Source organism: Cystoisospora suis (assembly GCF_002600585.1).
Source record: "Cystoisospora suis strain Wien I chromosome Unknown contig_2862, whole genome shotgun sequence".
Lineage (NCBI taxonomy): Eukaryota > Apicomplexa > Conoidasida > Eucoccidiorida > Sarcocystidae > Cystoisospora > Cystoisospora suis.
Window position 1 is genome coordinate 1 of NW_027155658.1, and position 13263 is coordinate 13263.

The window sequence follows — 13263 nt, forward strand, 5'->3', positions numbered from 1 at the left end:
GGCGGGGTAAAACTCATGCGCTGCTACATCAAGACGTTTCGCCTGACATCTAAACGCTGTCGAGTTCTTCCGAGCGAACAGACAGTCCCTTACATTCCCGTGACTGGAGGTGTGGCATGCGTTTAACTTGTTGATACTGCCAAGGCCTCAGGACTTATGCGACCCTCTCACTCTACATCACACAGCAGAAGTGCGCCTGTCATGGCTGCGAGAGCTTCCGCCTTTCTGTCTAGGAGGACGACGGCAGGTAGCACCAGAGGGTTCAAATTCACCGCTTTTTCAAAGGACTCGAAGGAGCATTCAAATATCGTGAGGTGTTAGCGTCAGCTGCCACGCATATTCATACCGTACAGCCGGACGTCCCTCTTCTTTTCTAGTGAACGACCAGGCTATCTCGCGGCCGGGGAGTCTCCAAATAGCGCTCCCTACCTCGGTCTACGTCACCGCTCTAACCTCTCCCAAGTGCAACACACGGGCAGCATTCGGCCGCTTCCGTGCGACCAGGGACCAGTCTCAACGGTCAAGATACTCACCGTGAAGCGCGGAAGTAATGTGCCAGCCTCAGTCACAGATAAGCGGCCTGCCGTCTGAAAGCATAAGTTTATACTCCGATGTACTCGTGGAAAACGACGCCACGAGTCAGCTCAACCTTCAAGTAACCTCCAGGGCTCCCGGGGGCTCAGCGGACAGTAGAAGCAGTTTGTTTGTACATGAGCTGGCTATCTATCTTTGCTTTGTTGCTACCAAGAAATCGAGTCGTACACTCCCCACACCCATCAACAGAACGATCTTCTTTGACACAGTCTTAGAGAGCCTGCGATTGATGTGCGCGGCGACGAAGAACGAGTGCGCTCCTGAAAAAGAGGTACTCATGGTTATAGTCATACTTAGTGGCCCACGTATCGTGGGGCGCAGCTGAGCTTATCTGCGCATTATGTCATCGACATCGACAAAAAGTAGATCAGTAGTGCTTAATACCCAAGAAGGCTTGAGCAAAGTATCTTCGAAAGCGGGTCCCCCAAAGCAGCCCACTGTCATCTGTGAGGATCAACTGCTCACATTGATCTGCTATTCACCAGGAAATCCGGAAGTATCCATCACAGCCGACAATACGCAGAAGACTCTTCCTCGGCAGACAGGAATACAACCATAAAACTAGTGTGATCGTGCAGAACGCACGCTGAGCGAGTTGATGCTCATAGCAGCCTTACGTCTCCCCCCCCTAGAGTACAGGCTAAGACGGCTTCTATCTGCTTACCGCTGACTTAACAAAGAGTTCCTGGCGCTGTCTAAGGAATTCGATGAAGCGCGAGAAGGTCTGCATTTCCATTGCTTTCATGTCACTGTCTCCGGCTCTGGATCCAAACGCCAGGAAATCGCTCTGGGTGACTGGCAAAGAGCACTGCACGAAAGGCACAGATGCTCAGAGATCAGCAGGGGGTAGATGCGGACACCTCGGTCCGAGAATCACAGCCCGCCTCTGAGTGCAAAATAAAAAATATCACTCGAATTCTCGACTTCCTTCACCTTTGTGACATAGTAACGACACCTTTCAAAGAAGGAGCCAGAGAGCGACAGAATACATATCCATGAAGAGATCCCTTACCTGTCATCGCATACGGGAGCGCGCATAATGTTGCGACACTTGAGCTGACGACAGGTCGCCGGCGTGTTTGCTTACTCACCACTGAGTTAGCGGCCTCAATTGCGCGTTCTGCGGATATCATCGCCGTGTCTGATCCAGCAAAGTCGATGAATGCCTGGCACTCCACTCCGAGGGGTACGGTCGTCGCCGCCGTCGTCGGTGGCGACGAGGCGTCGTCTTCTTCTTCCGCTGCCTTTTTTAAAACTGACTCGGTCACTGTCAGGGATGCTTCTTCAGCTGCAGTTTTCTGCGAGGCGGTGTCCTTGAAGAACGACGCAAACCACGAAGACACTCCTCCTCCTCCCCTTGTCTGTGCAGCGCTTGATGAAGGCTGGACAGACGGCGTCGTTTGAACACACTCCAGGGGTTCTTGGAAGGATCCTGCAGGTTCCCACAATTTCAAATAGGCTGCGGAGTACCCTGGTGCACACGGCTGACTTGGCTGAAGAAGCCTGCAAAGACAACAAAACAAACGAGGCAGAGATCGGTGCCGAGATATAAGAGGCCCCCCTAGATGAACGGGTTTTGATCGAACATGGATGCTATCACTCCTGGTTGCAACGCAGCCGCGGAAATCTGTTTGCTTGAAATTCTACGCAAGAGAAGTTGACGCTAGTCCTGAGCCTGCGCAGCCCAGCTATTGGACCTGTCCCCGTGCTGAGACAAGCAAAATTTCTCTGTGGACAAAACAATCTCGGAAACTCTCCATGTCGAGATAAGAGTTATTGAACACCACAATGGAGGGCGACCCACGCTGTCCCATTCTGCCGTTCGCTCCGCCTTTTCGTCTTGTCTCACGTTTGCTTCCTCGATCGCTTACTTCTCCGCAAACGCCTTGTAGTTCACTTGCTCCCCGTCATCTAGGCCAAAACAGCTGCTCAGAAGAACAGGTTCGCAGCACACAAAACCCAACGACACAGAGAGTCCGCATCAGTCAGTAGGGCCCCGTGTTACTCAGTATGACTTCTTCTTCTTCTTCTTCACAGCCGATGAGATGAGGTTCTTTCTTCCGGCGAGCAGCTCATCCCTCCACTCAATGTTGAACGTGCGATATGTATGGCTGAAACTTCACGCGTTAGTCCACCCGTGCCATTCGCATTCGTTCGATCGGTGTTTTCAGGACCATTCAGAGATTAGGAATGCCGCACACTTCACTCCAATACTCAACCACTTAGTCCTTTCCAACTAGTAACTAGCATGAGAGGATGGAAAAGCACTTCAGAACAAATGGAATGCGAGTGCCCGCTTTGAATTCCTAGGGCAACCTCTTACATTTTATAGATAGATGAGATGAGATGCGATATTACTACTATTGCACGACGTAGGAAAGGGAGGGTCATCGGAGTACACTGGGCAAGTAACCTTGATCTGGTGTTTCACCGTGACTGGCGGACGGCTCGGTCTTTTTTCAAAGAGGCCTGCAACTTGATACTCAACGAGGAGGTCGCTATATACAAGAGCACTCATTGAACCATCTGTCGGCTTTCTTTTCTGCTCGGACTTCAAATAGTCAGCGGTGTTAGTACGAGCGAAACGCTGACGGCACGTGCACCAGGCGGTGTGCTGAGGTCACACTGAAGAAGCTACTTGCACAGCTCTACAAGTGGGGGGCGACCGTCTTCAACAGAAGCACCTAATGAGTCGACCAGTGTGGAGACGAAGCTCACCCGAAGCTGCTTGTGAAACTGGGCTTCTGTCTCTTCACGGTGTTCACAATGCATGAGCGCCCAACAACGTGCATCATGGCTACTGTACCGTGCCGCCACCCCTCACCTCAGAAGAGCGGTGATACAATTCTCCGCAGCCTCGGGATGTTGTGAGCCCATAGACAGAAGTGTAATGAAGGTAAAGCGGCTGACATAGCCCGTCATCTGAAGCAGCCACGGAGAAAGGGGGACGCAGAGGAATGCTTACGTTATGTGCTTCTATGCCCGCAACGAGAGGGAAAGGGACAGGCAGTAGCCGAAACGCCGCATGGTGCTGACCACGGCAGTCTGTACAAGGCTCGCCCGTCTAACTTTGAAAGCGCAATTTCCACGTGTCAGACATTCAGGTGGTGTCTCATCTCTCTGACTCTACACCTTACACCTATCTATCTCTCCGTCTACTTCTCTTGTAGCCCCCCAACTCCTGCACAGTTGAGGAATGAGGAGATGGTGGGTAGGCTGACTGGATGGAGGTAGTTACGGGGCACGCAACTCAATACCTCAGCACCTTCAACATGATTCACGTCAATAATGAAAGCTGATAAGGTCACCTTGACGACTTGCGTACATAGATGATGTGAGCGGTGTTACTTGGTCGACCGTGACTGTCACAGAAGCAGAGAAGGCTTCCGAATTAGGAGCCCTGCAGCACTCTCCTTGGGGGGCGAGGCCAGACATGTGTGCGATCTTTAACTATACACTGTTACACAAACACGTTTGTAACATGTGGAATCGACTCTAGTCGAGCTTAAAAATAAACGCTTAAGGAAAGACAGATTGTCAGACATGTCCTACCATCGGATCGTGATAGGAGAAGATAGACATGAAGTTGTCCACAGTGTCTTCCTCGTGTCTACAGTGGTTCAAGAAGTGATGGATTTGCTTCCGAGTGAGCCGCGGTCCGTTCTTCCTTGACCACTCCTCTAGCTCGTCCGGTGATGGTGCTAGCCCTTGTGTACAAGCGAACCAAGCTGCCTGATTGACCTCCACATCCTTGTCCTGACCCTACAAAAGAACAGCGCTCTCATTGGCATTTGTAGCAAACAGCGTAACAGTACAGCAGTACATATACGGGTACCTCCAAACATACAGCTGCGCTGCAGTACACCAGCACACATGTAGGTACCGCCTCAGCTCCACGCGACGACTGTCAACTCTTGACATGACAGAAGAGTCAACGTCGCAGCTATTGCATGCAAGGAAAGTAGCCCCGTTGTCCTCAGGTTACTCAGTGCTTTGCGGAGCCCCTCCTAGTGTAAAATGAAACTGAACAATTATGACTGTGTGACCCACACGAAGGCACAACCGCCGGTATAAGAGAAGAGTACGCTACGGTCATCAGGTCCCTCAAGGCACATCGGCCTCTGCTGCTAACTTCATGCATAACTGACTAACACATATAGCCTTGAAAGATCCAACAATGGGGTCGTTGTTCAGTTCTTGATCTTCGTCGCCACCTTCTTGTAGTAATAAGGGCTCCACGTCTTCGTGCACTTCTCTGTCGTCTTCGAGGGAAAAGGTTTCCTCATGCTCATCATCCATGAACTGAGGTGCCCAGCATCCAAAGCTGTCATTCTGGGCATTACCAGAGAGCCACACACAACACACTATCTCGTGTTTGCAAGGAAACACGTAAAGAACTAGAAAAAGTACCACACTGGATCCGTGAAGGACAAAGCTGAGTCCCGCCTGCTTAGCGGAGGAACCGCTCTGTCTCACTTCAGTTCTCTTGCCGTGGTACTACGGTACAAAAGAAAGGGGGATTGTCAGCTCTCAGCGAGTCAGTCACTTTGCGCAAACGGATTTTAGGAAATAGTCACTGTGTGAGCGAGAGACCGGTCATGCCACTGTGTGCTCATCTTTTCACATCATCCTTCACGTGGACAACGAGTTTCCGGTTCTATTTACTTTCATCTTAATCACACATCTGACGCCCCCGCGTCGCTCACATTGAGGGGACACAGCGAATGAACTAGTCAATCTCTGGAAACTGATTCTTCCGTACTCACTGGACAGCCACGGCAGCTTGGAGACGAGCCTCACGCAAAAGGGGTCACAACCTACCCATTTGCCGGAGACATTTTGAAGGCACGAGATCCACTCATCTGACCTGAATGAAACCAAAAATGGGAAAAATGAAACGGTTTAGCCACAACACTTCGACCGTCTCAACACCTCAAATGCCCGAACGGAGACTACATTTGAAGAAAGAACTTGTCGCACCAAGTGAGAAGTTTCGAAGCTCACATGCACCTGTAAAAACATTAAGAGAGACATATGTCCAGTCACCACCCGCAGACGACTGTCGGGCGGGCCCACTATGAAAACGCATGTGGCATTCATACTGCAGGACGGACAACTGAGTACGAATGTGCAATAGAAGCTCTTACGCACCCGCCGAAGTGTGTATTGCTACCATGATACAGCCAAACGTAAGCAGGAAGTAATCTCAGCCTCACCTACAGTTCCTGCCCAAAGCCCGTCTGTAGTGATAACGTAGACAGAGTAACAGGGAGAGGACTTTCCGAGAAGCAGACTTACCGTGCTCTCGGCGGTAGTTCCTTGACGAGAGGCTGAGCAAATCGAACCACTTCCACTTTCATGATACGACCCTTCTGCGTGCCACTGCGCATCAGCAGAAGTTCGGTCAAACTGCCTGAGGGAACGCCTGCCCAGATCGACCCAATAGTCGAGAGAGCATTCCCCGCACTTTGGTCCAAGGCATGAGTAAGTAGGTGAACCACCGCAGCCGAATCGCAAATGAAAGCCACATGTTCGGAGGCGCAACGATCCAGCAATGCTTCCAGAGCCTGCAATCGACGTACGCAAAAACACTGCATACTGCTGTGGTAGATGTGAAAGCGAGACTGGAAGCCGGACACGACGCTCCGGGGCCAAGATTACAGCTCCGCATGTTTCCCTCCAAAAGCGCGGCATCGTACACACATGAAAATTTCAACTGAGAGACAAAATGCTGGGTCACAGTCCTAGACAGAGTAGAACCTCTACTGGGGGAGAGGGCACTCCTGATGGAGACACGAGTCCACGCTACGCCCTATAACTGTTAGTACCCTTCAGAGCATCTGACAAAGAAGGCTGCATGGGTCCATAGTCTATGAGCCCGTAAAACTCTCTAACCGTGATCATAGCGGGAGGTAAAAGGGAGGTTCTGTAGCTGCTCCAACAAGCGTACGCTTCTGCTTTTGAATGGGACGTCACCAAAGGCAAAGACAAGACCGTGCAAGGCAGACAGCAGCAGGGCACCGGGACAAAACCTCGAGGCCATCCGGAAAGGTATTCGGAGCAGATCCCCGTACCCTCACACGTACAAGGGAACCCGTCCGCTTCTTTTAAAAGTTCTCCTCACCCTCTTCATACAAGAGTAAGAATCAAAAAAGTCCTCTTGGGTTACACTGAGAAACGTTCCATTCTTGGCGGGGACTTCATGTCACCCCACGTCCTAACTGTCTCTTCAAAGAACGCCAGCAAAAAGGTAAGCTACACGAGTGGTGGATAGCACGTTAGGCGGAGCCACAGACGGGGCAACTGTATTCGACATGCAATGCAGACTCCTGCTTCTCCCTTCGCTTTGACTAAACCAGATCAGACACCTTAGCATGACGTACCTGACGTGCGAGACGGGCCTGGAGAGAGACTTCGGCTGTATATGTCTCACCCGTGACGCACCCTGACAGAGAGACAAGGAGTGTCGCTGAAGCAAGGACGACACGGAGGCTGAGGGCGAGAGTTGAGCGCATGCCTTCAGGTACCGCCGAACAGTCCTTTGCACACTCCGTTACCGTGTTGTGACAAACCGACAAAAATCTTTGCAGGCGTCCGAAGACATCGAGAAGCTGCGCAGAATACCGGGCAAAATCGGGGTGGTTGAGCGCGCTCTGCTGGATCCTTGACACCGCTAGATGTGTTGCGTCGCGGGCAACAAGCTGCGCGTGTGCTAACGTGGAGAGGCACGCCTGAACGTGCTGTTCGCCGCAGAGAGTTTCTGCCTGCCACATCGCTCGTGAGTGGCATGCGGCCAGACTCTCGCAGCTCGGCGATACCCTAGCAACATTTGAAAGGCGGGTGGTCAAGTCTGTCACGACGAGCTCCTCCTCCGATTCCTGCACTCCCAAGGTTGTCACGGAGTGCTGGTCGATATTCGGATGGCCGCTTCTCTCTGTAGGGCGGTCACACAGCTTCAAGGCCTCTGTTTGCCATTTTCGTAGGGTTGCGACGGCGGCCCGAAGTTCCGTAGCAAGGGCGGGGGACGCTTCCGAGCACTTATCTAGTGTCTCCGCGTACTTATACAACAGCTCAAGACCGCCGTGAGCTTTACAGGAGTCCCCGACCTCATCTCGAACTAGTTCTGCGGTGGCCAGGCTCCCGTCTGTTACGCCCGTGAATATACGAGTGACACCTGAACAATCGCCGCATGCACTGCAACGGACACCTCCATCAACAGTCCTGTACATATGAATTTTTCGCACTCCTGCTAGCCCCCTCCTAGAACAGAGTGTTGTTCGCAGGTGACACCATAGCGGAGAGCGAGAGCACAGAGTCACGGGTGAGCCATCAGACGCAACGGAAAAAGACGTACGCAGTCAAAGACTTGGTTCTCCTTGACGCCGTTTCACTTGCACACCTACAGACAGAAGGGCTTTGGAAAAAAAAAAAACTGTCGCGTGTCGGGTCACAGATCCAAATGACAGGCAAACCTTGCCCCTCGGCGAAGAGGAACCATACCGCTTACCCGTGGCTCTTCCGCCGCCAGAAAGCTACTGCCTCTGGCTGGTACCCGCCCCTGTTGTCCCTTTGGCAAAATGCAGACTGACAAGCTGGATCTGTCGTGACAATACGTGCCAAACATCCACTTGCCTCTCCGCGCCGGTTGCCCTGGTGGAGTCGGGTACTGTGACCGGACAACTCTCCGATTCCGACGGTCCTGCCCCCCTCCAGGCTTTATATCCAGGTGACAGCTAAGATGCTCAGCATTTTCCCATTGCCGACGTTCTTCCGGAGACGTCGGACCGTACCTTTCTCTCGAAGGTACTCGCCAAGCTTCCGGGCTTGCTCTAGGCCGGCCGGAGACAACACAATTGCTGCATGGCCCTGTTTCGAACCACTGGCTTTTTCGCAAGCTACACGGTCGGCATTCTCCGCGCCTGGCCAGCCGCAGACAAGAAAGAAAGAGCGGCACACTTATACCCAGACACTCAGCTGCCCTCCCGAATATCTTTGCTGGGGTGCCCTGCGGAGCCACGTCCTCCGGGTATCGTACACTACGTGGATGCTGCACCGTTGCTAAAACACACGGTGAACCTGTTCACACACACTGGATCAGTGACGGCGAGCTCGTACATTTGGTGTATCACTTTTCAGTCGAATTCATGTCCAGCTTTCGCAAAAGGACTTTCGGAGCGAAAGAAGCGAAAGGGACATCGGCTCCGATGCCGAAGACAGCAGTCCCGGCAGGCATTACGTGGAGACTGACGTCAGATTCACTAAAAAAGCAGTCCCTGCTTGAGGGCTAGAATTTTTGGCGAGAGGTATTCATCTTACCGCTCCGGGCGATGAAAACGCGCTGGACGAAGGCTCCGCTCATTATGCAAGTGCTGTTGCTCGATCCTCACGGGCACGGTGCGGGGGTGTCTGATGACACACAAGATGGGCGGCTCCAAGAAGAAGAGTTGGTCCCTATTTATTTTGCAATCATCATACGATGATTCTCCGTGCTCGTTCCCGCCGTGTAATTCTGCTCATGTGTTTAGGGAGCCACAAAATGCATGCGAAGAGTGATGCCAGTCCCTGGGCGATCGACTTCCGCAGTATGGGGAACGCGAAAACCCCCCCGGGCCTCAGTGCCGCCCTACCCGGCGAGCGTGTTTCGTCGTAGAGTGCAGCTCTTCCCGCCGCTGTAGAAACTCGAAATGAGACTCGAAGAATCCCTACGCAGTGAATTCCCGGCTATTATGCGGACAGGGGGAGACGTTTTTGGCGAGCCATTTGTTAGGTTTCTCCCCTGTGAGTTCCCGATGCAGACGGTCGCCCTGGAGACGCCAAATGGAAACCGCTGCAGCGCACTGTGACCGAGGTCGTATGACTGTCTCCATCGAGAAACCCCTGCCTGCTGCCGTGTAAGAGAAGCCAAGAACCCGCTTGTGCCACCAGCTTCTCGCGCCGCTTAGTCGAAACCAGCCGTTTTACCGCGTGTCCTGCGGCGGCGGCGGTCCCTAAAATAGTGCCACATGATGATCACCGGGCTTGAGCGTTTGACCGACAGAGCGTTGGCGCTGCTTTATGAGTTTGCCGCAGAAAAGCTTCATATGTGGCTGCATGTCGCTGTTTACGATGCTGGCTGTGATGAGGCACCGCTGGCGAGGCCTGAAGGCGGCCTTGTCGTAAGATCCGGTTGGTAGCTTGTTAGTCCGCCACAGGTCAGCCGTTCATGCCCCCGGGCGTCCATCGTAACCATGCCTAACCAACGGCCTACACTTGCAGCCTAAGGTTGTGGCCTCTTGGTTGTGCAAGGTTTTTCCCTGGAAACTGTCATGAATGTCCGCCTGTGTTTAGCACAGTGTTGTTTTTTTCGGTGAACCCTTTGCCCCCCCTTCCATCTTGCTAGTCTTACACTCGCCAAGAAAAAGCAATGCCCTCGACCCTTACGGACACACGTGTAAGGAACAAAACTCTGACACCGTCCCATCTCGCGGTTGAGTTTCACTGCTGGGTATGCTGAGAAGCGCCGGCTTTCGAATGCACCACAGCTGCTGGTAGTTGACGGACAGCTTAGTCGTTCGCGCCGCACCGTCCAGCGAAGCCTCCCCACTGCGGAAATAGTGTTGAAGGCGTAGGGCGAAAGATTCTCGGATTCCCAACTGTGCTCCGGGTAAGTCAAAATGCTACTAGCGGGGCCACGTCTTCGACCCGTTGGAACCCATCTGCAGCAGGTCGGGAGACCGCTGTCCGCTCTGTGGACTTCTAGACAGCAGCTCTACGCAGACTGCCCGGGTCTTATTAACGCCTTGACGAAGCAAACGTTAACAAAAGGATAGAACAGGCGTCACCGCTTTACGGTGGTGCTTTCAACTCCTTAGGCCCCTCGCACACTGACTGTGCCTGGACGCACACGCTCTGCCCGACAATGCTCGGCCGCGTGGGTCGAGCCAGCGAGACCAAGCACAGGTTTACCCATAACATTTTCTGAATCGTAGTAAAGACTAGCATCAGGCCACCTGGCTCTCACATGAGCTCAGTGACGGTTGTGCAGTGTGTTACCAGTTGTAGCCCAGCTCTAGAGAGTGTCCATCGCATGACTGCTCGAGTAGGGTCCGACTGAGAGAGGACGTTGCCAGCTGCGGGTCCGTCCAGCCTTGAAACAGTGTCGCTCCACGTCAAGTTGATTTTGTTTCGAATCCTTCCGCCTGGAAGCAGGCTCTCAGTAAAGGGATACATGACTTGTGTTGAACAGTGTTGCGCTCCTCGTTCTCCAGTCTGACCGGTGACTTTGTTTACACAGCTATGTTCTCTGGCACAGCCGTCCCCAACTCGTCGACGGCCCCCGTGCGTACCCAGAGCCGTCGGAGGGCCAAGATGGGCAGACTATGCGTCATTCTTGCCACCTTCTGGTGTTCCTCTAGGTCAGCAGTGGCCATCTACGGCGTCAGTTGGTCTGAAAATAATCCCGAATCGTCAGCGGACCTTGGCACCGAGGGGGCATCAGGCCGACGGCTGGGTGCTCCCTCTCCGTATGTCACGACGGTTTCAACAGTACGAATGAACCCTGCCGCCTCAAATTTTAGATCAGCAGACGACGAGCTGGCTCCGATCATGCGTGGTATCTGCAGTATACCTTCTTTCAATCCATGTGTACCTCTGGCAACCTGCGTTCCAACAGTTCCGATCATCGGGAGCGCAACTTGTATCTGCCCTCCTGGTTACGCCGGCGACGGTCTAGCTTCGGGGGACGGCTGCGTGGATATCAACGAATGCGCCACGGGAGAGAACGACTGTGACCCGAGGACGACCGTATGCATCGACCTGCCAGGGACGTACAGGTGTGAATGCAAGAACGGATTCCTAATGGCACCCAATGGCCGGACTTGCTTAGATATTGACGAGTGCCAGAACCCCGCTCTGAACGACTGTGACCAGAAGAAGATGACGTGCCACAACCTTGAAGGTACATACAAGTGCGTCTGTAAGGACCCGCAGCAGATAATGGATGCCGTGACAAAAAGGTGCAGGGATCTCAATGAATGTGAGGACATGAATGGAGTCATGAATCCTTGCGAGCAACTCTGCTTCGATCGCATCGGTGGGTTTGAGTGTGGGTGCCGAGAGGGCTACACGTTGGCAAGAGACGGAGTCTCATGTGTAGACGTAGACGAGTGTGCTGATCCGACTCTTAACGCCTGCGACCCGCAGGGAATAGTGTCCAGATGCCAAAACGAAGTGGGTGGTTACAGATGCCTCTGCAACATCGCTCTGGGCTATACAGATGGCCCAGATGGTATCTCTTGCGTCAACCTCGACGAGTGCGCCAGGGACCCGTACATCTGCGGAGGCGCACTGTCGTGCTGTAAAGACTTATTTCCCCCTCAGCGCTTTGCCTGCACCGTCCCTCTCGATGACAAACTCGGGCATACCCCTCCTCTAGGAGGCGTAACAGCCCAAGGTATGAACACTTTCCTTGGTGCTTCTCCACTTACGAGTTGGATTCCCAGTTTTATGGGCATCGAGAACAGTGCGACACTAGCAGTGCCCCGCGTCTTGGTCGGGCAGCCTCAGCTTGACTCTCCAGATTCAGCTCACCTACTTGTGGACACCGACGGTCAAACTGCCGTCTCTTCTGACGAAGCTGGAGCCAGAGAGCCTCTTGTTGAGAAAGCAGACCTGCCGCATGGTCTGGTTGTCTTCGAAGAAGGGGACTTGCGATACCTGGGAATAATAGCCGGGAACGGGACTACGCAACAAATTTTTCACTGGATGGAAATGATACAGCCTCAACAGGTGTCGGAGCAGTCGGAGGTGAAGCCTCGACAGCTACAACTATTGACCGCTCTCAAGCCCGGCTCTTCGCATATTCCAGGTGAGGTCTCCTGTTTCAGACGTGACAGTGCCGGGACATTTTGAGTGGCGGCTTTCCGCTACACATTAGAAGACAAAGAGTTTGGGGTTCTCCGGGTAACCGCCCCAAATCCTGTCCTTTAATTTTAAGAAACAAACTGCTTTCGGAAGGCAGCTGCCGCGGCCACAATGAGCCTCCTGCCACACTCCTGCTTTCCTGTCTGACAGCAAGAGGAATGTTCTCACGAACATGACCCGGTAGTCACGAAATAGCTGTTTGCTTACGGCTAGCCCGGGGTTGAATATTTTTAGGTGTTTGCCTGGTGCCTCTTTTGATTATGGTGAGCGCGTCCAGCTCACTGAAAAGTTTCTATACGTTTGATGACTGCACAGGAAGCCAACTAGGTCCAATTGGAGGTTTGCGAGTCGGGCGAGGTGCAACGTGTCCTCCAGGATTCCGTCTTGGCGGCGACTTGTACAGGGACAAAGTGCGCAACAAGGTCAAGCATACATTCGAGTACTTGATCACGAGTAACGTGCAGACAAACACCGACGGAACGAGAAAAGTAGTCGCGCCACAAGAGGTTGCTGCCGGCGTCAAGGACAACGCACAGCTAGTATCGAACGAAGCTTTACGGTGGTATAACGAGCTCGCGAACATTCCGGGCTCGCTTGGTTCTGCAGTTCAGCTCGGCAGTGCTGCAGCTGACACCGCCAGAGATGCCGCTCTCCAGCAGCTCCTCTCAGGAGCGTGAATTTGTGCTCTCCATTGACACGCTAGGGAAGCGTCTCCTGAAGTGGCCGCATCTCCGACAGGGCTTACGAGAACCGGTGCATTGTTGCGAC

The 13263-nt window shown here is 53.1% G+C and overlaps 2 protein-coding genes across 2 annotated transcripts; one reads left to right on the plus strand and one right to left on the minus strand.

The window, feature by feature from the left end:
• Nucleotides 1–1258: 1258 nt before the first annotated feature.
• CSUI_005843 (uncharacterized protein) lies at nucleotides 1259–9112 on the minus strand (the record flags this gene model as incomplete). The annotated part of the gene is made up of 11 exons (XM_068066011.1): nucleotides 8911–9112; nucleotides 8385–8513; nucleotides 6978–7823; nucleotides 5893–6161; nucleotides 5416–5461; nucleotides 4747–4926; nucleotides 4147–4356; nucleotides 3419–3516; nucleotides 2466–2522; nucleotides 1686–2097; nucleotides 1259–1402 (listed from the first exon to the last, which is right to left on the minus strand). Coding segments are annotated over exons 3-11 (2262 nt in total), but the record flags the coding sequence as incomplete, so codon positions are not given.
• Nucleotides 9113–10952: 1840 nt separating this feature from the next.
• CSUI_005844 (calcium binding egf domain-containing protein) lies at nucleotides 10953–13172 on the plus strand (the record flags this gene model as incomplete). Its single annotated transcript, XM_068066012.1, has 3 exons — nucleotides 10953–10956; nucleotides 10997–12439; nucleotides 12811–13172. 3 exons carry the CDS (start codon nucleotides 10953–10955, stop codon nucleotides 13170–13172), a joined length of 1809 nt encoding a protein of 602 aa, XP_067922010.1.
• Between the last annotated feature and the right edge of the window lie 91 nt (nucleotides 13173–13263).